The sequence below is a fragment of the Pelodiscus sinensis genome, chromosome 1 (genome assembly GCF_049634645.1).
Source record: "Pelodiscus sinensis isolate JC-2024 chromosome 1, ASM4963464v1, whole genome shotgun sequence".
NCBI lineage: Eukaryota > Metazoa > Chordata > Testudines > Trionychidae > Pelodiscus > Pelodiscus sinensis.
Genome location: NC_134711.1, coordinates 16,513,076 through 16,540,332, shown reverse-complemented (window position 1 = coordinate 16,540,332; position 27,257 = coordinate 16,513,076). Strand labels below are relative to the sequence as shown.

Here is a 27,257-nt window from a genome sequence, read left to right as displayed (position 1 = left end):
AGACTTTTATGGGTAAATTAGAGCTAAATCACAGCACAGAACACAGAACCAGGACTATAAACAAACTTTATGGGACTGCGGGAAACTTGGCCACAACCGTGGTAAGTGGACATCTGGCTAATTAAAATCGTGCCAGACCACGGATGTTGCTGGACCAGAGAGTACTGGATTAGAGAGGTTCAACCTGTTTTAACATTTCAAACAATCTAAGCAATATATATGAAACTCAATATGGCACTAAAGCACAGTCTAGCCTTAGTACCTCTATATACTGTCCACAACAGCCCAGCCAATGGTCAAGGAAGCGTGCATGATGCCTGAGCCATGCACAAGGACTCAGATCCTCAAAGGTAAGTAGCTACTAACCTTCAGGAGTGTTGCAGGATTACAGCCAGTGTCCCCCCATAAAAAGGAGCCAGCATGTGCTTGCCTCAGCACTACTGGCCTATCACTTGGGAAAGTGAGGCCATTGCTACGTCCCTCCACTCACTTTGTCCAACCTGGGCAATCTAATGCTGTAACTAGAATAGAGCTGTTGTCCTTGTGTGAAATCTGCCGTGGCCAACACTAGGTACTGAGCAAGGGAACCTCCAAAACTTCATGAGTGTCTACTGCTTGGGCTCCAGAGACACAGTCTGTAATGAAGGCTTTATCTGACTCTGGTTCTGGGACAGAAGAGGACTCTCTCAAAGTCAATCTTCTAGTGCTCAATTTAGTGGGTCTAATAGAGACGCGCTAAATCAAACACTGAGGGAAGGCCCACCAGTGTCTGGTGGTACTCCTTCTGTGAGGAGTAAGAGAAATCAGCAGCAGTGTGGACACTGTGTAGCTGTATGGCATACCTTAAGTGGACCTCTTCCTGATTTAGTATTGACCAGGCCAAAGGCAATGCCTGAAACCAGCTCAACAAGATTCATGACTTCTCTAAGGGGGCGAAGGGGAGAGTCTACCTACCTAGAATTCTCTTCAGGGAAGTAGCATAAAACAGAACTAAGACTGATGAATTGGTCTATTGATATTCTTCCTGTTGGTCCTCATAAACAGCTCTAAAGCAGATTATTAAGACAGTTCCTCTTCATCAACCTGGCATTCAGAAAAGTTCAGCTTTGATTTCTTTTTCTAAATGTCCAGCAAGTGGCAGTACTAGATCAATTTTCTCATCATGGTATAGAAGAGAGCCCTAATTTGGGGAGAACATGCTTAAACATATGCCTACATTATTCCACAGCCGGGTGCCCTAAGCTGAGTCACACATCTCTTTTGGGAGACACCGCCAAATACAGGGATCAAAAGAACAATATTAAGGTTCCTTCCTTCTCAAGGTGGGTAGAGTTACTCCCTCCCATTTATCTCACCACATGATTTATTTACCCTGCTCATGATAAAAATATTAGTGAGCTTTCACAAACAGGAACTCTCCATTCAGCAACACAAAGGGAATACCCAAAGGGCTGGAAATATGGCAGATACTGTAGACTAAGGAGTAAGCCATTGGGGGGGAGGGGTTTGGAGAGGAGGGAACAGTACTCAGGAAGAAAAAATAAATATTTTATCACTATTCATCAGTTACTGAGCATATTGTTACTACCACTATAAGCTGGCTTTGTCGCCTTTCTGTATGAAGTGCAAGTACTATTGTCTGCCTCATTACTGAATGTTATTATAGCACAAATTGCAGACAAATTGTCCTGTACTGCAGCTTCTGTTCCCTTAGGTGAGATTTGTCTGGTGTTATTTATATACTAAGCTGTTTAAGGCAAGGACTGTCTTTCTGTGTGTCTTTTAGAGTCAAGGATGTTGTTGGCATTTAGAAAATAAACAAGATTCTAAAATAGCTGTCCATTACTTAAATTTATAGCATAAGGAGGAAGCTAGGACTGAACAGGATTTCATAACATAACGCAAAGAATGCTTGAGATCTGTGCACACTGTACCTCACACTACTGCAGGCCAAAATAAAGTTTCTGGAAAATGGGTACCAGTAGAAACAAGTCTATGCAGTCTGAATATACCATTTATACACTAAGCAGATACAGCATGCATAGCTGCTTACCCATACTGCTTTGCTAATGAAGGCTGAGAGGAGATTTATTCTCCAGGTTTCATTATTTGTTGGCCTCTCTGTGGAGGCAGCCAATCAGTGCCACTTATTGTGCTTTCTTCATTTTTTTTAAATGAGAGAGAGATGTGAGCATCTGTCCACTGGGAATGAAAAGTCATTTAATAATCCTTCCAAAGTTGTTATCTATATTATGTGTATTGCCGTAGTGCCCAGAGAGCTCACTCAAGAATAGAGTCCATTCTATCGGAGTTTGTAAAAATATATAGAAGATTCTCTGTGGTTGAGCACAACAGAGTAATGGGTTACAGACACTTCATCCTCCCTCAGGCTACTCTGTTAGTAGCAGTTGTCCTTAAGGCCCTATTCACCAATTTAGGATTGCTGGAGAGCCTCTTGCTCCAGCCACTGCTCCCTCCTGGCCTTCCCTATCCATCAGCTCTTTGCCCACCTAGAACAAACAGGACAATGGAGACCAGGGCATCTGGGCGATCCCTGCCCTAATGACTTTACAATTTAGATTAAAACAATGCATAACAGTTGTCTGTAGCAGGGACTGGATGGGCTTGAGGAGGAAAGCAACAGCGGTAAGAACACACTGCTACATAGCTCAGCCTTGGATAAATTGCTGTGATTCATTTTAAAGAAACAGGAGATTTTAATGCCCCACTCTATTTAGCGCTTTTTAATAGACACCCCCTCCTTCTTTAGCCCTAAGTCTCATCAGCACAAAATCAAAATGATAGATCATGTGATGTCTCTAAATGAGAACAATGACTTAATTTGCATTTGCACCCTACTAAAAGAGGATTTGAATCTAGGTAGTCAAAGATAGACAGCTATTGCCCTCTCCCACTTGTCTCTAATTGCCATAGCTCATAAAATCAGTCAACATACTAAAATATACAGCAATGGGATTCGACATATTTGAAAGGGGAGGAATGAGGCACTGGCTTCCTCTTTATTTATTTAATTGGAAGGAAATATCTCTGCAATGAGCATCCCAAAAGGATAATACATCATTCCTTCTTCATGAGCAAATATTGTCAAGAAAATGTAAGTAACCATCTAAGGCAGCTATTAAGGGAAAGTGAAAGGATTGTCTCATGACTGAAACACTTGATTGGAACAAGCCTGGGGAACTTGAATAGATTGTCCAAGGTCTTGTGCAGTAATTTATGCTGCATAGAGGGTACAAAATGTTATCAAATAAAGAATGGCCACATTTCACACTGACTTTACACAGGTGTAAATGACAACACAAGGTGCAAGGCAGTGATTTTTTTTTAAACAGTTTACAACTTTATTTTTAATGTATTACTCAAAAAAGTCCTTGGAAGTTAGACTCTGCCTTTTGCCACTGACAGGATTAAAACTGTGATGTGACTCATTAAAATTTGGCAAAGCAACATTAGCAGAGAGCTGATTAAGTTACCGTCAAATTAATCATTACAACCAAAGAAGCCAAACTTATGGGTTCCCTCCAACCCCTTTTGAGTAAATCTACTAAAGATTATCAAGGATATTAAGATGATCAAAGTTATCATGAAAAACAGCCCTGTCCACTGCCCTCCAGGAGAATTTATTGCTCCTTAGAGAAATGTGTAGATTTGCAGCACTGCACCTTAATCAGTTAGTGGCTGGTTGATTCTAACCATTAAATGTTGTTCTCATATTGCACAGGAACAGAGTTAATTATACATATGGTCATTTATTAATGTATAGTGAACATTCACTTTAAGAGATACGCTTTCTGTTTTATTAAAGATTAAAGTCTTTATCATTTCCTCAGAGGCTCCAGTTGGGTCATTAAATCAGCATGTAGCTAGTTCCTTATCTACGTTAATGTTTGCCTATTAAGTTGTGGAAACTACAGGCAGGCCATCATTTTTATTAATAGAGAAAAGCATCTCTGACCTGAGTAGCCACACTAGTACCATTATTACCCTACAATACACGATACTTTTAATGAAAAATTACGCTTTGCACTGTTTACCTGAATTGTAATGTGTAACCCTATACCCATTTGCAGTTGTATTGATAGTTGCATTGACTTCATCCATACAGGGTTGGGCCCTTATTCCTGCTAGCTGGAGCCACTCTCAATTCAGTGACTGAATGAAGCCAAGTTTCTATATTATGGGCCAAGTCCTCAGCTGGTATAAATGGATACAGCCCTACTCATTTCTAAAAACTGTGCCCATTTACACCTACTAAGAATCTGGACTTAAAAGCACATGTGTGCTTGTGTACACATTTGACTATCTTTTTTTTTTTATATCCCATGGCATTTTTCTCAGTAACAGTGATGTTAGCTCCTGGCATCCTGACTAAGCTGCTATTTTAAATTTCCAACAGTGTCGAGAGATGCAGAATGAAATAGCTAGGTGTGGTGCACAGAGTATTCACTACTTTCCAGTAAGGACAAAACAATTCCCTCTGACATTTATGGCTGTCTGCTTGAGTTGCATTCCATTTCCAAACAAATTTTGACTAGAAAAACAGCTGCACAAATAACAGTTAAAGTATTATTATTCCAGAGATGATTAAATACTGGTTTGTGACTTCATGTTATTGGTGAAAAATGCAAAAGGCTTGGTTCACAAACTCCATGTAGCCAAACTAAATAGTTCTCTTTAGACAGCAGAAATGAAAATGTATCTCATTGAAACATTTATTATTATGAAGAAGACCTCAGGCTGTGGATTTGCACAGGTTCTCTTTTTCCTAGAGCAGCTTATCTCTCTTGCATGACTGCCAAATAAAGCAAAGTCATCTTTGTTACCAAGGCAGCTTAATTCACTGATTTTTAAAAGAAAACTATGGCCATTAAAGGTTACACACTGAAAGTTTAACCCAGCAAAAATTAGTTCTAGTCAGGCCAGACCCAGATCATCACGGATGGGGACAAACCAAACCCCCAACCTACTCATATGAGATACTAGCCTAGGGATTTAAAAACAAAATCTGCCTGGGAGAGCTCATGGAAATGAGCTTCTCATCATATTTTTACACAATTCCCAAATTTCAGCACCACACATCCTGCCTCTCCCCATTTACCTCTCACAGCCTCCTATGGTAATTTGCCCGTCAGTCTCAGGTTGAGAATATGCACTCTTTCAATGGAGTCCATTTGACTTCTTCCCTCAATTGCCATTTTGTGTGCCCCCTAGTCATAAGGGAGAAGCTGAGAAGTCCTACTCTCTAGTATCTTGTGTCAGGGCGTAGAGGGGGGTGGGAAGGACCAAACCTTAATTCTGATGGGCTTCTCTTCCTCTCCTGACTCCTCACAAAATGCAACTACCAGCCTGGGAGAGTCCAATCAACGTAGCCATCTGCCCTGTCTTTTAAAGTGTCCCCTCAGTAATTGAGGGTCAGGGATCCCCTATATTGAGACATTAGGAGCACTTACTATGTATTTCATTGAATCTGAAAAGTTGTTTCTAAGATCTAGATTACAATTTGCATGAGTGGGACAGGGAGAACGGAAGAGAGAGCTGTGGAACAACTTCAGCTATCTTCCATACTCATTAGCAGGATTTAATCTTAAAGAATCTTTTTTAAAATTGTGAAGGAGACAAATTCTTTAACTATTCAGCCACAAATTCCTTCCCTTCTCTCCCCGACATGACTGTCCCCATCACCCTCACCAACTATCCCTCTTCTTATAAAAGAGGAGCGGCGCTACTGGAGCAACCCAGCAGCACTTGAGCTGCTCTGCCCCAGGCATCCCCAAATCAGCCGCTGCTGAAACTGACCAGCGGCTGACTACAGGAAGCCCGAGGCAGAGTTGCCTGGGTTTCTTAAGTTGAATCTGTATGTAAGTCAGAACTGGCATCCAGATTCAGCCGCGGTTGAAACTGATCAGTTTCAGCAGCGGCTGACGCCAGTTCCGACTTACATACAGATTCAACTAAGAACAAACCTACAGTCCCTATCTTGTACATAACCCGGGGACTGCCTGTAAATGCAGCATTTGACCACTGTCAGTCCATGGTTCAGCAGGGAAGTAGCCCTTTACAGTTCATGTTGCATGCTTTAGGTGAATCCAGGTGTTAAAAATGTAACAATTATATTTAGAACTTACAGCAAACAGTGCTTTACTCTCCCAGAGTGGCACACATACCATTATCTGTGGTACTGTGCCTCATTTTAAAACAAAATAACTGTCATTACAGTTGTCTCCAAAATAGCACCAGTTTTTTTACTTTAAAACTTATTTTATTTTTGAGTTACTCAGAAAGGGTTGGATTGTTTTCCAAAAGTAAATCCTATTATCTAAGACAAAATGCACTGCAAACGAGCAAAATTTCTGCCATGATTTTTATAGCACAGTTTGCTCTGTTAGAAAAATCTGCATTCAATTTGCAAACTGCTAGATCTTCAGGCTCAAGCTACACATGTTCTGTCATTTAGAACATCATCATCAATAAAGGATCCTGCACTCTGGACATAGCTGAAGATACACAAGGCAGACTGGACCTCCGTTCATTTTTCCCTAGCTACACTGACTCTGAAGACTTAACACAAGTAAACAATTGGTTTTGCCTTGGAAACCACATGCCTGGCTCTAATAGACAGGGTGAAAAAACTGCCCTGTTCCTTTTCAGATCATTTGAGAAATGAGCAAACACAATGCGTACGAAGGAAGACAAAGTGGCGATGCCACTCAAGAGACTGCTCATATTCTGTATGACGTGGACCCAAGCTTGTGGTGATTCTTTCTATAGACACACACTGGGGGAATGGCCAAGATTACAAACTGGGGGAATGGCCAAGACTTCTATGCACAGACCAGATCCAATCACCTAAACTTTCATATGGTGCGGAAGCTGTAGTAAGTAGAGTCTTCTACTCCTTCCTCAGTCTGTTCATGAGAGGGCAAATTCTGAAATTTTCACCCACTTTTTGCTCCTTACTCCCACTCCCCACTGGACATTTTGACATTGAGTTTAATGTGGTTCATGAGTAAACCTTTGTCTTGCATTGGAATTTGCTTAAATAGAGACGGACAAAAAATTGTGTAAGGTATTCAATGTCTGTCTCTGACACAATGCCTGATACTACGGGGAGGTGCTGACACGTTTCTCAGTCTGATTCATGATTGTCTGACCCACTTCTTGGACCACATTTTTGGTGCCAAAATTTGGTCTATGGGGAATAGATCTGATGAATCTAAAGGTGCCAATTTATAAAAGTATCTTTTAAAAAATATATTATACCCATCCTGAAAAGTTTTTCCCCAGTTTAAAACTTATTTTCCAAATTTCTGATAAGAGCAATTTTTATAACCGAGTAGTCAGGGATTTATAAATAAAACAACGTCATGAACTCTGCTATGATAAAAATGTTAAGTGACTATGGACTGTAAAATGATACAACATTAAAATCAGTTCTAATAGGCTAAAGAAAATAACAGCACAAACATTTCCTGAAATAGGGAAGTTACCAGAGCTAGGAGAGTTAACACACAGAGAGATTTATTTGCTTAGTTGACTTTTAAGTACTTGAAGCTTTAACAAAATGTTTCATGGAAAAAAGAATCCAAACAAGTGACTTAGGATTCATATGACAATGAAAAGAAATGTTTTTGTTTTTTTTACTGGGATAAGAAGAAAGTAATAACCATCAAGGTTCTATCAGATGTTGTACTGTTGGTACGGACTCAGAGATCATTAGAAAATTAAAGTATAAAAGGTGTTAATTTTACACCCATGCCAAGAGCTCATCAGCTCTCATTGCCTACAGTGGGTTGAGCCTGATCCACACGTGGAAGTGACAGCAAAGGAAAATTAAAATCAAGGACCAGATGCTCAATTTGACTTCAATAAAGCTCTTAGTCACAGCAGGTAAGAATCCATCCCCAGTTTGCTGCAGGTCGAGTTGGAGAATCTGGAGATGACAGTCTTCCCTTAGAATCAGAACAAGTTGAAACTGTCTAATCCGGCATTCTGTGGTCCAGTAACATCTGTGGTCTGGCATGATTTTAGTTAGCTGGATATCCACTTATGGGTGTGGCCAACTTTCCCACAGTTCCATAAAATTTGTTTACAGCCATCAGTCCTGGCTCAGTGTTCTGTGCTCTTTTAGCTCTAATTTACTCCTAAAAGTCATCTAATAGCCCAGTAAGCAGTGGAAGTATTGGTAATGCTGCTAGACAACATTGACCTCCCATAGTTCAGCAAATTCTCTGGTTCGGTACTGGTCAAGTCCCAAGGGTGCTGGACTATAGAGGTTCAACCTGTACTGAACAAAAGCCATATTCTGCAGTTACATGGTGATAAACATGAGTTACTGGCTGCTTATGATAACTATGTTAATGTGTCCAGGACACCTTATTGATGAATTTTTTGATGGACAATCACTTGTTGCTGAGTATGATCATCTGCCATGGGAGTTGTGGATCCTCAGGCAGCTGATAAGATCAATTCTTGAATCACAAGTTCTATTACAGTGAGGACAGATATTTCCAGGTACAGCAGCAGGTAGCTGACCATGGCTAGAAGTCAGTCTCTCCTTCCTTCTGCACCTCTTCTTCTCCTCAGCTTGTTGGCAGGCAAATTCAAAGTGCCACTATGTAGGACTTCTCTCCATTTTGAGCGATGCTAGGCGAGAGTCTCAAGTGTCAACATCAATGTTGCACTACGGTATCCTTCAGCAAGAGCTTATAACACTTCTGTTACCCTCCTACTTTACGGTATCCTTCTTTCGGCTGAGAAAACAGGACTCGTTTTGGGAGGTGAGGCATCCAAACAACATGACCAGTCCCGCAGAGTTACTGACAGTTGATCACTGCCTAGATACTGGTGGTCTTTACCTTTTCCAGATCACTAATATTAGTGCACCTGTACTCCCACTGGATCTTCAACATCCTGCGGCAGCAGCATTGGTGATGCATCTTTAGGACTTTCAAGTAATGGCTGTAGGTTGTCCAGGTTTCAGACCCATAAAATAGTATTGGGAGAATCATGGCTTGAAACCTTTTTGTCTATTTGAATATTGTGATCTTCAAAAACCCTACGCTGTAAATGACCAAAGGCTGAACTGGCACAGCTCAGATGATTTTTACATCAATATCTGTCTTGGATGAAAGATAACTTCCAATGCAGAGAAAATAATCAACATTCTCCAGTGCCTCTGATTTTAATAAATCGGTCAAGTAGTACTTCATTTGGAGAGGGCTGATGGAGCACTTTGCTGTTCTTGATATTGAGGGTGAGAACTTACTAATGTTTAGGTAATTCTATTCTGCCTAAACAGTTTCAGCTGAATTTGGTGGCTCTAGTTTTAGATTAACCAATGAAAACAAAATCAAAACAACATGTAAAGCAGAGAGCATAGAATCATAGAATATTAGGACTGGAAGGGACCTCGAGAGGTCATCGAGTCCAGTCCCCATGGCAGAACCAAATACTGTCTAGACCATCCCTGATAGACATTTATCTAACCTACTCTTAAATATCTCCACAGATAGAGATTCCACAACCTCCCTGGGCAATTTATTCCAGTGTTTGACCACCCTGACAGCTAGGAACTATTTTCTAATGTTCACCCTAAACCTCCCTTGCTGCAGTTTAAGCCCATTGCTTCTTGTTCTATCCCCAGAGGTCAAGATGAACAAGTTTTCTCCCTCCTCCTTATGACACCCTTTTAGATACCTGAAAACTGCTATCATGTCCCCCCTCAATCTTCTCTTTTCTAAACTAAACAAACCCAATTCTTTCAGCCTTCCTTCATAGGTCATGTTCTCTGGACCTTTAATCATTCTTGTTGCTCTTCTCTGGACCCTCTTCAATTTCTCCACATCTTTCTTGAAATGCGGTGCCCAGAATTGGACACACTACTCCAAACGATGCCTAACCAGAGAAGAGTAGAGCAGAAGAATGACTTCTCATGTCTTGCTCACAACACACCTGTTAATGCATCCCAGAATCATGTTTGTTTTTTTGCAACAGCATCACACTGATGACTCATATTCAGCTTGTGGTCCACTATAACCCCTAGATCCCTTTCTGCTGTACTCCTTCCTAGACAGTCGCTTCCCATTCTGTATGTGCAAAACTGATTGCTCCTTCCTAAGTGGAGCACTTTGCATTTGTCTTTATTAAACTTCATCCTGTTTACCTCAGACCATTTCTCCAATTTGTCCAGATCATTTTGAATTATGACCCTATCTTCCAGAGCAGTCGCAACCCCTCCCAGCTTGGTATCATCTGCAAACTTAATAAGCGTACTTTCTATGCCAATATCTAAATCGTTGATTAAGATATTGAACAGAGCCAGTCCCAAAACAGACCCCTGCGATTGAGAGGGGTGATATTTATTGTATATAGTTAAGAGAACACAATATTTCAAAACAGTGCTAATCAATTTTTACTCCAAAACTCAGTCATTATTTGTCTAAAAACAGGGGAAATGTACTAAATATGCTATGTGTGACATTCTTTACTTCCTGTCCTCAACAATTTTGTGGTCTTACAAGCCACTTGAGCACAAGACACAACTAATCAGAAGGAATGGGGCAGAGAAGAGAAATGAAACAATAATAAGGACGTGTTTATATAGGCCAGTTTTGTGCACTGCCAGATTTGATTTGTTTGGATTGTTTAAAGTTCATATAAATAAAGAGACAAACTAAGGATCAGCTACAGGCTAATATTAAAAGTCTAATATTAAAAGGTCCATAAAAGGCTATTAGCCAGGGGATAAAATAGTGTCCCTGGCCTCTGTTTGTCAGAGGCTGGAGAGGGATGGCAGGAGACAAATCGCTTGATCATTGTCTTCAGTCCACCCTCTCTGGGGCACCTGGTGCTGGCCACTGTCGGCAGACAGGATACTGGGCTAGATGGACCTTTGGTCTGACCCAGTACGGCCGTTCTTATGTTCTTATTACAAATCAAGTATGGCTTCAGATTCTCCTGCCTCATTATCTACATATAACCTTTGCTGTCAGAATAATACTCATGTAGAAATCCATATTTTTTCATCTGATGATCTCAAAGCATTCTACAAAGGATGTCATCATTATAATCCACATTGTACATCTGGGGAAACTGAGGTAGAGGGAGACATGGAGATACCCAAAATCCAGTGGCAGAACTCAGACTAAAACCCAGAAACACCTGAGTCGCAGGCTAGTATTTGACCCACTAGACCAGTGGTTCCCAAACTTCTCAGCATCATGCCCCCTTTTTGACTTTTGAGAAACCCTCACTCCCCCCTCCCAAAAAAATAGCAGCAAAACTTGAGGTGGGAAAAAAGGAACTGACCGGGGCCAAAAAACAAAAGTAGCAGCAAAACTTGCGGGGGATTGGCAGGGGAGAGGGGGCTGGGTCGCCTCGTGCCCCCCTGGAATTTCTTCACGCACGTCCCCCAGTTTGGGAACCCATGCACTAGACAAAGCGTCTCCCACTGTACTAAGCTGAACTGAATGCCCTGGAAATTGAAATCCTTTTTCTAGTCACAGCACAGGCATATACAGGTACATACTTCTCCAGGACAGCTGGGACCCATGCCACAGCACAGAACTCCTGTCCTGTTTCAAGTATGTTCCTCAGCTGATCTTCTCTACCGCACAACATAAACTTATCTCCTTGCTCCTGGATAATCCTCACAAAATCCAGTTTCAAACAGGACAATATAACACAAGTCCCTGTTTAAGCCTGAGTTTCACACTCTGACATTATAGGATACTACAGAGTACCATGAACTGCTACTAGGATACCTTACCATCTCCTTGCGCCATTTTAAAGATATGTACATAGCACAGAGACTTGATCTAGGTGAGCTACTCTGAGCATGTAAGCTAGCAGCAGAACAAATGTTGGTAAAGTCCCCCCCAATGTATTTCACAATATTCCCTTCCCTTTCTGTCTGGTCCCGTGTAGAGAGAATAGTGTTACTAGCCCTCCAGTGTTGCTCTGGAGTCTCCAGGCATTAAAGATTAGTTTTTAATTAAATGGTATGTAATGTGATAAAACCCTCCAGCAATATATCCATACAAAATTATCAACCCGAACAGACAACTATTTCATGTGTAAGTTACCAGAGACCCAGGAAACAGAATAGGATGTAAAATGCAATTTAAGGCCCAATCCTATTCCCACGGACATCAATGAAAACAGGATCAGGACAAGTTAAAAATTAGTTCACAGTGAAAGACTAGGATAAGATTTTCAAAAACGCTTGACAAATTCTTGTCAACGATAGGCCAAATTCTTTTTCCACTGAAGCCAATAGAATTTTTTTACTATTAATTTCACTGGGAGCAGAGTTAGGAAAGCACTTTTGAAAATCCTACCCTACGGCTATGTCTACACTGGGAAGGCTTGGTGACAAGAGTGCTGTCGACATGCAAGCATCACCAAATGTGAAAGCCAGTCAAACTGCTTTTTTTGCCTCCCACTGTTGACATTTCATGGCCACATTGCTAGCACCCCGTTGACAGAACAAAGCAATGTGAGTAAGCGTTCCACAGTGCAAGTGTTGTGAGAATACAGAGCTGATCCCTGATCTTCACTGGATTCGCTAGCAGCTCTGTGAGCTGTCCGTATGGAGGAAAGTCAAAGCAGCACAGCAATCTTTCCAGCTCTCCCCCTTCAGCAGCAGTTTGCCTGCTGCTGTGTTCCTTGCAGGGCAGAACAGGAATATTCCAATGATTTCTTCTCTGTTTTTTCCCCAAATGGAGAAGCTCACTTTGCTACCAGATACTTCCGGGAACTTTGAAAGTGGTGGGGCATGTGCCTGTTGGGGAGCAGAGATCACAAAACACTGAGCACAACCATTACGGCAGAAACTGTGAGATATTGGTGGAAGCCAGTTTTCTCAGTAAAACAAACAGCAAAGTCTCTTGTAGGGCTGGAATTTTATTGGGAAAAAACATCCAGTTTCAGCCACAAAAGAGGTGCATTGCAGTGTAAATGCTTTCACTGTTTTATCGCCAAAAAATGCCAGTGTAAACAATGCCTAAAATGCTGCCAATGATGCTTTACTCAAACCTTGTTCTTCTAGAGAAGCCATTCATTGGTACTTTTTCTTCTTTCTTTTTAACTGGTCTAAACACTTTCTCCAAAGTCCAGTCTATTTTCTCTCTCTCATCTTTGGAGATTCAATCAAGTGAACTCAAAGAATTATGGTACAGTGTCTTGCGCACACAACATTTTTTCTCATGCAGGTAAGGCCCTTTTGCAATTATGCAAAGAGAAAATTGTTGAGATCTACAAGCTGTTTATAGTGTTATGAGGTTGATATGGGTCAGCTCTTTAAGGTTATTCTTAGTTCAACTACTGTGTAAACTGTTGATGTCATTGAGTGCAGGTTGCCCTGCAGGACATAATATATGCAATAATAATAAAACAGAATACAGCATCTCAGCTCCAAGTTATCTAGTTAAAGTAAGCAGGAGAGAGAGATCTTGGTGAGATCCGATTTTAAATCTGAAAAAGGCCCCTTAAAAATCAAATTGATTCTATGCATGTGATTTCCTAGACATTTTTCAAGCAGGATAGCACTGCCTACCCATATTCTCATAGAAGTGATTTAAGTTTCATCATTAATTGCTTTCAGAAAGTATCTTTCAAAGGCAATAGGAAGGAAAAAATAATGACAGCTAACAGCACCCTCAACCAGGAACTTGTAACAGAGCATGCAACCTTATTTTTCAAGCAGCTGTTTCTATTTGTGTTGATCCCACATCAGATGAAATAAGACAACACTTTGCTGCACCTACATAACACTTCTCATTTATGGGTCTCAAAGTACTTTGCAAAGATGACTAAGGTGTGCAGAGGCAACTACATAAAATGGCACTCACTCACCACATAAGGAGCAAGCAGATCTGTTGTTTAGAATTATAGCTGCTGACTTTTGTCACAGCTGTAAATGTTTATTACACTTTTGTCCTCTTATTTCTGCACAGCCAACACAGCTGAACATGTCAGCTTAATTCTGTTACTTCTTGTGCATGATTAGAACACCAAGTTCCCATCAGTTACATTTCTGCAAACCTGTGTACTGTAACAGGATGGCTGTTGGCTTAAATGAGGCTCATGAAGCTACACTGTTATAACTCAGTTGTGCAGATATAAGTGAACAATAGAAAGATACCAACTTTATTATAGCACAGGCTGAGTACACAGGGATAATGGTTAATTATCTTTTCACTTGCAAACAGAATATGTTTAATCATCCAGAGACAGTAAGTCTGGAATTTTGTAATGCCATTTTTACAGAATATTTTCATTTTAGTGTATTATTTTTGTTAAGGGAAGTTACTGATTCTGGGTTAAAAAAAAACAAAACTGCTTAAGGCACCAACATTTTATTGTTAGCTGTAAACATACAAATGGATCACTCACACTGTAAAAGGAGGAAACCCACTCTCATCTATATAAAGCTAAAAAGCTTAAGACAAGGTTAATTTCTATTCAGGACTCATGATTTACCTTATCCTACAACATACGGAAAAAGACCATACAATGAATGTTCTTTCAGATGAAGTTGAATAATGGTGTGAACTGGGGACTTGATCCTGCTCCAGCTGATGCCAGGTGGCAAGACTCCCACTACCTTCAGTGCTAATGAATTTCAATTGCACAGAGTATCTGAATTAATTCAAGTGATGTAAGTAGGAAGAAGTCAGGTGGAAGCTATTTTTTTAACTAAGCATTAAGATATCACCACAACAGTCCTTCTGAGGGCTGAGTAAATGCAGCCTGAATATTAGGGCAACCTATAGAAGAAAATGGCTTATGAAAATGCTAATGCTGAAAGTATCACTTGGAAGAGCCAGTCAGTAGTTGCTGTTATTTGCCTCGTCACGGTCTTGAGTAAATTATACATTAAAAAACAAAGCTAAATCAAGCACTCAAGTTAGGAAAAAACCAGAATTAAAGCTCGCCAGGGCAACATTAATGTGCCCCCCTTGTTCATATGCATGATGGGAAAGGATAACATACTAAGTATTCTCCTGCCTGACCCCTGCCTCAGTCAGTGTACAGGTTGGACACTGGTCTGGGAATCAGAACTGATTAGTGAGTTACACTGTTGCACCATGACCCTGTCACATTTGTGAGAGTTCTAATGCGTGCTGTGCAAAGGAAGCTAACTGCAACCTTAGAGAACTGAGTTCAGTTCTTGCTTTTGCCACAGAATTCTTGCACGATGCTGAAAAGCCTCTGATAGAAGAATAGTCAAGCAACTGAATTGGATTAACATGGTGCTTTTTACATATTTAAATGCTAGATTCTGTAAAATCTCATCCTAGGCATACCAAGTTGGGCACCTAAAATTAGCCAACACTTTTGACATTTTTCTCCTTCATCTCTGTGGGTATGTCTACACTACACGATTATTTTGAAATAAGTATTGCAGAATAATAATTCCTGAAATAGTTATTTTGAAATAGCGCGCCCACACTGATTGGATCCTGAATCTCATTTAAAGCTCCCCGGAAGCACTTCGGGCAGGGCATCAGGACAACAGTCACTTCCTGTAGCTGCTGCCGGAGGCTGAAGCTTGTGCTTAAAGGGACTCCCCTCTACAACCATGTCTCAGACTCTTCACTTTGCCTAGCTCCTTAAGGGTCAACAATCTCATCTCACTGTGTGCTCTTGCAAACACCACAGCACTCCAGCCATGGAGCCAGATCTGCTGCAAAGTACTCGCTGGCTCTTGGAGCTCCTGTAGCACCTCCCAGTGCAGTTACTGCAGGCTAGCCACATGGACCTGCAGGAACAGGAGACACAGCTCACTGCAGGGCACCTCCTCACCTCTCTCCACATGCTGATCATGCAGCACAACCCCTCCCACTCTTCCCCAAACACCACTGCTTCTGGCGACAGGACACCAGTACCGACTAGTGGGTCCGGATCATAATGGAATGGTGCAACGACCAGCAGTGGCTCCAGAACTTCGGCATCTGGAAGGACACCTTCCTGAGGCTATGTAAGTGGCTCGTTCCTGCACTCTGGCAATGGTGAGCCATTGCATTGGACACTTGCTACCCCAGACAACTACTGCTTCAGTCAGTCAGTCTCCCCATGCTGAACTGGTTCCCAATGGGGCCTTGCTCATGTAGGTATGACTCTTATGACTGTCCCTGGAGGGTGGTGAACTGCTGAAATGGAGTTCTGTGGGAAAGGGGGGTGGACTCATTCTCTAGAGGTTTTTCAGTCCCACCGTACTCCATCCCAGGCAGGGATTTGTGAAGCTGGGGATGCTCCTGCTCTGGGAAGGGGCTTGAACTTGACAAATTCCTGAGGGCTCTGGCCACCCTGTGATACAAACAGAAAAGGCTTCTGCAGGTGGCGAGGGCCATCAACGCCATCCTGCTGTGTAGGGTCGTCATCCTGGGTAACGTGGACCCCATCATCACTGTCTTTGCTGCATGGGCTTTCCCAACTGCCAGGGGCAGGGGCACTGACAGCACCTATATCCCCTGCTGGGGCCCCGACCACCAAGCCACCGATTATATTAACAGGAAGGGGTGCTTTTCAGTACAGCTGCTTCCCGAGTTGCGAATGGTCGAGTTACGACCGTTCACACTTACGACCAAAGCTCCCATGGAGCGGTCATAAAGGCGGTCCCCGAGTTACGAACGCGACCCACACTTACGAACAGCGCAGTCGCGTGCATCTCAGTGGGGTCTGAGTTACGAACGGATCGAGTTACAGCCAAGTGTTTGGTCCGTAACTCGTTCGTAACTCGGGGAGAGGCTGTAGTCCGGCAGGCCCTTGTGGACCAATGGGGCCATTTCACCAACATTAACGATGGATGGTCGGGGAAGGCGCACGATGCCCATGTCTTCAGAAACTCTAACCTGTTTCAGAAGATGCACACTGGCACATTCCTCCCCCCCCCCCCGGCCCATTCCATCAGGGGCAGGGACGTGGACATGCTGATGTGCATCATGGGGGACACAGCAGACCCTTTGCTCCCATGGCTGACCCTCCCAAGGAATGTTTCAATAGCAGATCCAGCAGAGGGCTTTGCACATCTGGGAGGCCCTGAGGGAAATTTTCAGATAAGGCCAGGTATGGACACTCAACCCTGGGCCTCCCCACAAGGGGCCTCTGAATTGCCCCTCTGTGCCTTTCCATTCCCAACCTTCTCTTCCCTTGGAGATGCAATAAACCATACTTTTTGTTTTGAAAGAATAAACTGTGTTGTTGTTGTTGTTTTAAATTTGGGGTAAATATAACTGGGAAGACACAGGAGCAGCAACAGTAGCAGGGCTGGGGGTGGGGAGGCGGCTGCTGGACTGCTCAATGGCAGCCACTCGGTGATCGACGGCAGTGGTGTGTACCAGGCTCTCTGCTCCAGCCGAGGATGTTGCCCTCCTCTTCCACCCCTGGCCAGGGGCTTGGGAGCTGGCTATTGGCTCAGTTGCAGCTGTGGAAGGCTCACTGGAAGCATGGGAGTCTGCCATAGCACCACAAATGAATCCTGCTGCATGGCACAGGGCTTGCATGGCCGTCCTTCTACTACAAACTGTTTCCCCTGGGGTTGTAGCTTTAAAACCTGTATGGGAAGGGGAACTAGAGAGTCCTGATTGGTGTGGACAGAGTGGCCACAAAGGCAGTTGTGAGAAGCCCTTGAGGCTACTTATTTTGAAATAACCACAGCTGCACCATCTACACACCCTATTTCAAAACAGGCATTATTCCTCATGAAATGTGAGTTTATTTCAAAATTATGAAACAGGCTTGGTGTTTAGATGCTCACCTTGTTATTTCAAAATAACACTCCCATGTAGACGTGCCCTGTGTGCCTTTGTTCCCCATTTGTAATCCAAGAATGGTAATGCCACCTAATATCACCGGAGTGTTGAGAAGATCAAACATTAATGTTTGTGAAACACCTGGATACCATAGGGAGAACATCACAGAAGCCCAAGATGACACTGTTTTGTCATTCATCATCGTGCAAACAGTGAATAACCAAAAGGCCTGAAACATAATCTATGTATCCCTATTGCATTTAGTCATCAAAACCCAACTTCCTTCTCACCATAAAATGTCTCCTAGATCCTTCTGCCAAGACAATTACCCAAGACCTTCCTTCCAGGATGCAACCCTGCTCTTCACTGTGAGAGCTCCCATAACCTGACTGCCTCCTTTCCAGGGAAGCATCACTCACTCCCCCTGGGCTTCTCATAGCTACTGTCTGGCATCCCCTTGCTGAAGAGCAGGAACCCCAAGGAAGTCTTTTCTCAGCTTCCCCTTCCTACAGCTTTGTCTGTCCCTGAGCTTTGGCTCTCCAATTTAGACCCAGAAGGCGTCTCCTGTTTCTGACTTCAGCCCAGCCTCCTTGGCTTGGGGATGTCACCCTGCAAACATCATGAGTTGTTCTCCATGCCATCTGCCTTCTCCCACAAACCAGTTATTCCATCTGGCAGCTCTCCTGACTGGTCCTTCTCCTGTCTCACTTGTAACTCATGTTTTACAACCTACTCAGGTTTTCCCCACAATCTATCAAATTGGCCCAGATGGGTGGATGTGAACTAGAATGGGGAGCTGAGTCCAGTTCATTGCAAAAGGCACACCCCTAGCACCAGGAAGTGACCTTGCAAAATTCCCAGCCTGAGAAAGTTCTGTCTCCTGCACAGGTGAGCTTTATTCTTATTCATTGTGCCAGAGAGTGAAATCTTTTGTACTGGAGCTTTCTATTGTATTGGTATCCTGGGCTTATACCATGAAGCACCTTGGAGATAAGGGCCGAACCCTTGAATTTGATTTGATATTCCTTGCAAAGCCAGTGCAGAGAGCAGTGGGGAGGTGTAATGTGTCCATGGTATCCAGCATTTCTGGGGAGATGAGATTCAGCATTCTGTACTAGTTGGAGTCCAAGTCCTGAATATTTCTTTCCTGATACATCTCATTGCTGCAGCCCTACCAAGAAGTGAAGACGACATTTATAACATGGAGGTCAGGCCATCATGTTCCAGGATGTGATAAAGTCTTAGCCAACTAAAGATGACAAAAAGTGTTACTCAAGGCTGATGTGATGGGAGAATTCAGTGTCAGGAAGAAATCCAAGAGCACGCCTAAACTATGGACTGAACTAATCTATTGTGAGTGTGAACCTTCAAAATGTTGTCCTATGCCTATCTCTGTCTTTCTTGGGTTCAGCATCAAGCAACTGTGCTCATCTTATATGATTGTAGTGGTGAGGTTGTAGGTGGTACAAGATAGGTAGACTGTGTCATACTCATATTGCCAGCACTTTGAATTTATGTCATTTGACCATTTCACCACTGCCTGGTTGCACGTGAATATTGAAATAAAGGACCATTTCTTTCTCCAGTCCTTGTGGAATCCCACAAGCGGAGGATCTAGTAGTGGAGATGTGGTTTTTCCATTATTTGGCATTAGTTGTGTCCCTCAAGGAAGAACTCAAACTCTTTACTACATTACCCTGCCCTGTTGTTTCTCACAACTCATGATTAACAGTGTTAATGCTACAGAACAGGAGGACTAAAATTTGGCTAAATTTTAAGCAATTGAAAAGGTGGTCTAATAACAGGAAGCCCTCGCCAGTTTTAAACATCACTACCTGCACTGCCTGTAATGCAAATTATCACTCAGTGAGAAATCAGCATAGCACAGGTGGATCAAAATGCTGTTTTGGAAATAGAGACATTTGGATGCACAGCAGTTACCTGACCAATATCACAAACCTCTGCCTGACTTGGACATAGGTTGACCATTACTTTCTGAACTTTAGCCACCAACCTGGTTATTATTGCACATGAACAGGTAATGGCAGTTTGACACTTTCTCTAGAGCGCATTTAGAATCCATGAGACCCATAAAGCCTTAAAAATTGATTCAAACCATTGAATCCTCTTTGATGGTAAGCAGAGCCCAGGTTTCATTAGCATATGTTTAGGGTGTACATTTTTCGTTTTTAATTTCTGTTTAACAAACCTTTTCATCCATAGAATGCTCAAAGAGCTTAGCAGTGCAATGCTAGCAAATTTTTTGTCTACACATTCTACCCTCCTGGGCATCATTTTAACAACACTTAAAAGCTTGATAATAGTACATTTTCTTTTACTGTTTTCTACTTCTTCCAGTTGGAGGAGAGAGATAGAACAGTAATTCAATATTCCTCATATTTCCTTATTTGTCCATTGGCCTCATCCATGGCAGTATAGCTCTCTGAATTGGAATGTGTGTGTTAATTTGTATTCCCCTCTGCATTTTTTCCCCTGCAGGGTTAGGTCACTGAGTTGAGATAGAATAACCCCATCCCTCCAACCAGATTCAGAGCTTTATGAAGGTCGTAATAAAAGTTTGGGTCAGGACCTCAATATCAGTCATGTCCTTGTTGCCATTATTAATTACGCTAAGCATTTTCCCACGCCACTCCCAGCAGGTTTCCTTCAGTATTTTAAAATATTTTGAACAATTTTCCTACACTGACCTCAAAGTGTTTTGTTTTCTCCTCCTCTGTCAGCCAACTAAGTCCATCAGGATTTTGCAGGTGGCAAACTATCTTTGAAGTACAGAATACAGTAATTTTGGTCATCAGTCCCACAATAAGTGTCATCACCATATAGATTAATTAACACTGGGGAATTTTAGAAGCTATAACTAGAAGTAGAAATTTGAATGCAAGCTACAGTTTTTTCCTATTAATATCTATAACTGTCAGATCTTTCCGCTTCTGTATTCATTGGCTTGCATTGCTATTTCCTGAAACTATGCAAAAACAGTGAAGACATGCACATAAAAATCACACCTACATATTTGCACCAAATCCAGTAGATACAGAGCTGTAACTTGTAAATAAGTAGCATTTCACCGGATATAGCGCACACACTGATTAAGTAAGTCCTTGCATGTGCTATATTTGCCAATAGTCATGTTCTGTTTGTTTATGATGGCCATGCAGCCACTTATCATTTCAGAACTAATGTTTGTCCCAAGTGATTTTCAGCTTCAAGGAAGTGTAAATTTAGCAAATTTTTTGAGTTTTTAAGTGTATCTGAGAAACTTTACCATTTCTATTATAATTCCTCACCCCAAAAAGGTAATTTAATACTTCTGTCCCCTAGAAGAACTTATGTCTTTCACGCTATTGTGGTCTATTTCTAGAAACAGTTGTGACAACTGTTTATTTTCCTGTTAGTAACAGAAATGAGTGCCAGCAGCACCTTACAGAAAAAGGAAAAACAAACAAACAAACACACACCAGAAAATCTTCTGACGGGTTTACCTTTATGAGAGAGCTTAAGTCTTGGGATATTTTGTTTTGAAGTTCCAATGACTGGAAGGAACAGAATTACTAAGGATAATGCTGTGCAGACACATGGCACTTTGAAAGATTTCATACTGCTGTTCTCTCGAGAGTCTTTTGTTGCCTTCATGATAATAAAAGCCTCTGGTTTTCAGCAAGTCCAAATGTAATCTGAAAGCAAAAAGAAAACATCTGTGTGTCCTTTGCACTGTCACACACATTTTATGAAGAGAAGCCAGACCTATAGAAAGTAGCTTAAGCAGAAGTCACTTCATTTTCCACAGAGGCATTTTGCTCCAGTATACACCAAAACACTAAACTCTTTTCTACAAAACTAGTAGGCTAAGGCTGGAAAAACATGTAAGGTGTTGGACAATATCTAACCTAGCTAACACTTAAGTATAAATTAAATATAAAATACTCATAAAATAGTCAGTATTCAAATGATAGCGTTAGCCAAGGTACTAATGTGTGGTAATCTCAATATAGATATTTTAGATCCTTACATTGCAAATTGGTTACAACAATGGTGAGCAATTTGAGGTCTGTGGACCACATGCGATCCATCAGGGTTCTGCGTGACCCACAACGCATTTTGTTTACTGTTGCCCACACGGCAGGGTTGCTAAATTCCACTGGTTCCTGTGTGCAAAGCCCTGCCCCAAAACGCACCAGTATTACTGAAGTGATGATGGGGGAGATCTGCTGGGGCCCTCCTCTCATTCCCCCTGCCTCTTCTGGCTAATTGCGTCCCAAACATAAAGGAAGGGCATGTGAAGTGGAATGCATGCTGACTGCACACAACACTAACTGAGCGTCATGTGTGCCCTCTGCATCCAATCTAACCACTGCTACAGTTCAGTTGACACCTGCAAATTCTAGGTACGCAAGCGCAATTAGCAAAACTACACCATCCCAGTCTGATCGTGTTAGATGCTTATCAAAAACAAACCTCTGAAGATATTACTGAGAGATGTACTGAACCAAAATAGTGGACAAAACATCTGAAAGGAGCAAATATTTAACGCACAAGCTTTATCATGAAGCGGTAACTTATCTATATTCAGTTATTTTAAGTTTTTATTATCATCCCTAAATAAATCGCTGCTAAGGGCCTTGATCACAAACCTCAGGTTCTAAAGTGGATGGGAAGGCAAAGTAGCAAGGAGCCTCCTCAGCAGCCCACTCCTGAACCTGCATGGAACACACACAAGGCTCGAAACACAAGTATGTAGGCTCTCAGCCTGCAGATCTCTCCATCCGCCAGCACCAACAGGAGTTCCAGCCCTGCTTTGCAGAGACCACCTAGAATCATAGAGCTGGAAGAGACCACAGGAGGTCATCAAGTCCAGCTCCCTGCCCAAGGCAGGACCAATCCCAACTAAATCAACCCAACCAGAGCTTTGTCAAGACAAGACTTAAACACCTCTAGGGATGGAGATTCCACCACCTCCCTAGGGAACCCGTTCCAGTGCTTCACCACCCTCCTAGTGAAACAGTTTTTCCTAATATCCAACCTAGACCTCCCCCAATGTAACTTGAGACCATTGCTCCTTGTTCTGCCAGGCTGTTCACAGTACTGACAGATATCTCCGTCCTCTTTGGAACCTCCCTTCAGGAAGTTGAAGGCTGCTATCAAATCCCCCCTCACAGCTTGGTGTGTTGCTGCTGCTGCTGCTGACTGGTTTCTTTCCCCTCTTCAGGCTCCTCCCTGCTTGGCCCCTCATGCCTTCCTGCACCTTGGCTCGGGGGGACAAAGTGGGCTTCCTCCTTGCTTCCCTCTTTCTCCTTTGCCCTTTCCCTGTTTGGGTGGCTCCTTCCTCGTATGTGGCATGGTGGTGGGTTTGTTTTCATTTTCCCAGTCCAGCTGCTGGTGAGCCCTGGCTGCTCTTCTCTTGCCATTTCCCCACACATTTGTTACATAGTCCACCTTGCTAGTATTTGTAGGGTGGGTGGTGGGTTGCCTAGCCCAATGAGCCCTGCACAGATAACCACCCTGTCTCCTCTTCTTGTCCTCTCCCTACATGCTTCCCATTTTCTGTGCCCTACAGTGGAGTTGGGTGAGGGGAGGAGATGAGGAATCGGGGGTGGGGGGAGAGAAGAGAGCAGGAGTCTAGCATGCAGTGTCCCCTCAGCAGCAGCTGGGGCTCCCTGGTGAAGCAGGCCCACATAACCCTCACCCTGAGAAGCCCTGCTCCTGGTATTTTTTTAGTTCCAGTTTTCAGTTTCAAAATCTCTCTGATTTATTCACGCAGTAGCCACTGCTCCTGGATTACAGGAGAATTTCAATTTGGGACTTTATGGGATGATTCCTCCTCCCATTGTATGATGCTGGAGCAATTAGAAGAGGCAGGGGGAATGAGCACAGGGCCCCCACCTAGGGTTACCAGGTGGATCCCCCCCCCTCAAAATACTTGATCGTGGGCAGGGGGTCGGAGGAAGGGGGGCGGGAGGCGGGGCTGGCGGGCGGGGAGGTTGGGGGCCGCAGGGCTGGCTGGGAGGAGGAGGGGCAGGAAGCAGAGCTGGGGGGGAGGGAGAAACAGCCACTGGCTGCAGCTGGAGCCCATCAGGCCGCACCCCCGGCAGGCACTCCCTCTAGTTGCTAGTAGAAGCTGGGCGGAGGGAGTGGCTAGGAGCCACTCCACCCGCCTGGCTTCTGCATGCAACCAGAGGCTCTCAGTTGGGAGGTGGGGCCACGATTGGCACTGGGAGCCTCTGGTCACGTGCAGAAGCTGGGAGGAGGGAGTGGCTGGGAGTCCCAGCCACTGCCCCCACCCCCTCCTCTGCCTTTTGCATGCGACCACAGGGCTCCCAGCGCCAATCGCTCCCCCACCCCCGCCAGGCTTCCGTCCGGCATCCAGCCAGAAATTCAGAATATACCGGACATTGCACATGCCCAGTATTTTCTGAATTGTTCTACCGGACAGAGGGCGCAAATTCCAGACCGTCTGGTAGAAAACCAGACACCTAGCAACCATACTCCCACCAGACCTCCCACATCACCACTTTTCCAAGGGCTAGGCAAATATAGCATTAGGCTGACCAGTCTACCTGTGCCTATAGGGAGGGCTGGATCATTTGTGGCAGCAGGTACCCTGTGCTGGCCTGTCTTCAAAATAAATAGCCAGGAAGAATGGACCCTTTTCCCCCCTCCTCTACCTGGGCCAGAGGAGCCCTTCAGAGTTTTCCCCACAGGTAAGCAGTGGCCCGGGCAGGAACAACTTGTGGTAGGTGGTGGTGGTTTTTTTTTAAATTAGTTCAAATTTTGTGACCGTCAGGGCAGATGGAAGCACTTGTTTGGGGAGGGTAGTGATCTTGAGTTCTGGGAGCCTGGGGACAGAGGGATATGGAGGTAAGAAAGAGGGGGAAGAGGAAGAGGGACATGGTGGCAAGGAAAAGAAGATTAGTAGGATAGGTCTCCACTCTTTTCAGTGGTCAGGAGATGGTGTTTGCTTGATGAGAACAGGGCTGGGGATTTGATTCTTTTACCCCTGGGGATATTGAATCTGCCAGTCTGATACATAAAAGTGGCACCATCATGCTGCCTCAGTGGGCCAGTTTGTCTTCTTGGTTCTGTGAGCTGAACAGGTGCAGTTCAAGCAGCAGCCAGCCTGAATTTTTATTCTTATTCATGGTCAGAGGTGCTTACTGCTCAACATAGGAAGTCCTCAACTTGTTTGTGTTAAGAAGTGAAAATGAGGTGGCAAATTTTGTAGCTTGATTCTAGTAATTTTCTTCCTGTAAGGTGGCAAATGTTAGCTAAGGGTGAGGCCTGACACCTTGCTTGAGTGTGTGAAGAAGCGACAAGCAATTTCTCAATTATCTTTAACTGGTACTTGCCATTCTGTGTTCCTCAGGATCAATGAGAGGGGTTTGGGGCATTTGCAAGCTGCCTGAATGTCAACTAGGAGGGTATATAATCGACTGGTGACAGACATTTCTTATTCCTAAAATTTAGTGCTTTTAATTAGGTACCTTCTGCATGTCTAGCACATGGGACAAAACAAGCTCCATTTTATGAGAAAGGATTTTTGGAAAAATAATTTGCTTGGGTTCAGGGATTTGACTGGAACGGGGCAAGCATGCAGTGACAGGAACACAGAGAAGGGAGATAGTGGAAAGAAGGCAGGTTCCGGGCTGGGAAGCAACTGCCTCCTCAAGCAGAAGGTTCACAAACCGCCCATGCTTGTGTGCAGCTAGATCTTCCCTGTGGAAATTAAATCTGACATGGGTTATGCACTAGCAGAGCTGCCAGCAGTCAAGGCACAGACATGCTGGTATTCTGCCATCTTGCAATAGCCAGGGATATCCAGATGCACAACCAGTGAACTTGTAACATTATGTCCGTGAAAAGGTGACATCTACTAAATCTGACCACTTTCTGTAAAACTTGTAGGATAGATTACTCTGAGACTAGTGTCTGAAACAGGCAAACCTGGAGCCAATTTATTTAGCATAATTTATTCCAGGCCCTTTGTTGGAACAAACACAGCTCAGATAGACAGTCCCCTCTTGGCTGTGTAAATGAGTTATCAGATTTAGCTGAACAGTGTGTTATCTACTTACAAAAATCAAGCACATTGGGATTAGGGATAAGAAGTTATTTAGAAATGTAACTGAGTAATCTCTAAAAATCCTACTGGTTGCACACGCTGAGGGCTCTGGGGTATATACGTTTTATATCACAGAGAATGCACTGAAGCTTCTGTCGGCCTTCTCCTGGGAAGTTTTCACTGAACACTCTTCTGTACAAAAAGTTATATTGGAGTCTACAGCAAAGCTGTCTTCCAGGGATGCAGTATGTAACCATAATGGAAACCTAGCTTATCAGTTAACCATTTGAATGGTTACACTTTCACATCCCTATTAGGGATGTTGTGTAGATTCCCAACTTTCCCTGGCATCTTGGATTCCAGAAACAGAGGACAGCAATTCACTCAAATACAGATTTTTCAAACATGGTAGATATAGCATTCATTTAAACACTGGTTTTTATTTAATTGGAGTATAACATTTAAAAGTCAGATACTATTCTTCAAGTTGAGTTTTAAAAATGAGGAGTTTTGTATTATGCAAAAGAACACAATGAAAAGTGCTTAAAAATAAATAAAGTATTTGAATCTCACTAAAGTAGTTACTATAAACCCAGAGTAAACCTACAGAGTTGGCCCATTGTGATAATTAAGAATAGTGTAGGAAAAACTGACACACACTTTCTACTCAAGTATGTTGTGTAAGTTACTTGACTCCTTCATATTTTGCATGATGAAACTATAACCAGAAGGGGTTTATTGTGGGTTGGTTTTTGTTTTTTCGGGGGTGAGGGGGAGGAAGAGCAGGGAAACAGTTGTCCTGGAAAGAAGTCCATTTTGTCTGCCTGATTCGGGTCTGTGCACACAACAGGCATACAGTTGATCAGAACTATGTTTAGAACGAGACATGAGCAAACTATACCAGGGTTAAATACTGATGGTAGTTGCAAATAAAAAAAAAAGTGGAACTCACACCTACATTTAAAGTTGAAATATGCAAAGAAATAGCGAACTTCCAAATATATTATATACAGACAAAAACAGCCACAGAAGTTCTAAATTTATTCCAAACCAACTGTCTTTGAGATGACTAATTACAGTAAAACAGCAAGACATTTCCAAAAAGAATGTCTATAGTTGGCTAGTTTATACTCATATATGCATCATAATCATAAACTGTGTTTTGAAAAATCTAGCCTTAGTCAGAAGAGAAACTGGAAACATATATGACAGTCAGAATAATTCAAATCAAACAAAAGCAGAGTAAAATGTAGTATCCGGGATCACTTAGCATCCAGGCTCTGTTTTTTAAATAACAAAGAGGACATTGATCCAAAGCACAGTGTAACTATGTTCTTTCCCCTCTTATGGGCAGGATATTCTGTTGATAGACAGTTTGGCAGACAGAGAAACCTTTTCTCCTC

The 27,257-nt window shown here is 42.9% G+C and overlaps 1 protein-coding gene across 4 annotated transcripts in view; it reads right to left on the bottom strand.

Moving 5' to 3' along the window:
• SEMA3D (semaphorin 3D) overlaps window positions 1-27,257 on the bottom strand; it is a 215,505-nt gene that overhangs the window by 104,326 nt on the left and 83,922 nt on the right. For all 4 annotated transcript variants that reach the window (XM_014570492.3, XM_006117129.4, XM_075926244.1 and 1 more), the window contains one exon: window positions 21,281-21,472. In XM_014570492.3, coding sequence (XP_014425978.1) covers window positions 21,281-21,431 — 151 coding nt within the window. In that variant the 5' untranslated portion in view covers window positions 21,432-21,472. The remainder of the gene's footprint in view (window positions 1-21,280; window positions 21,473-27,257) is intronic.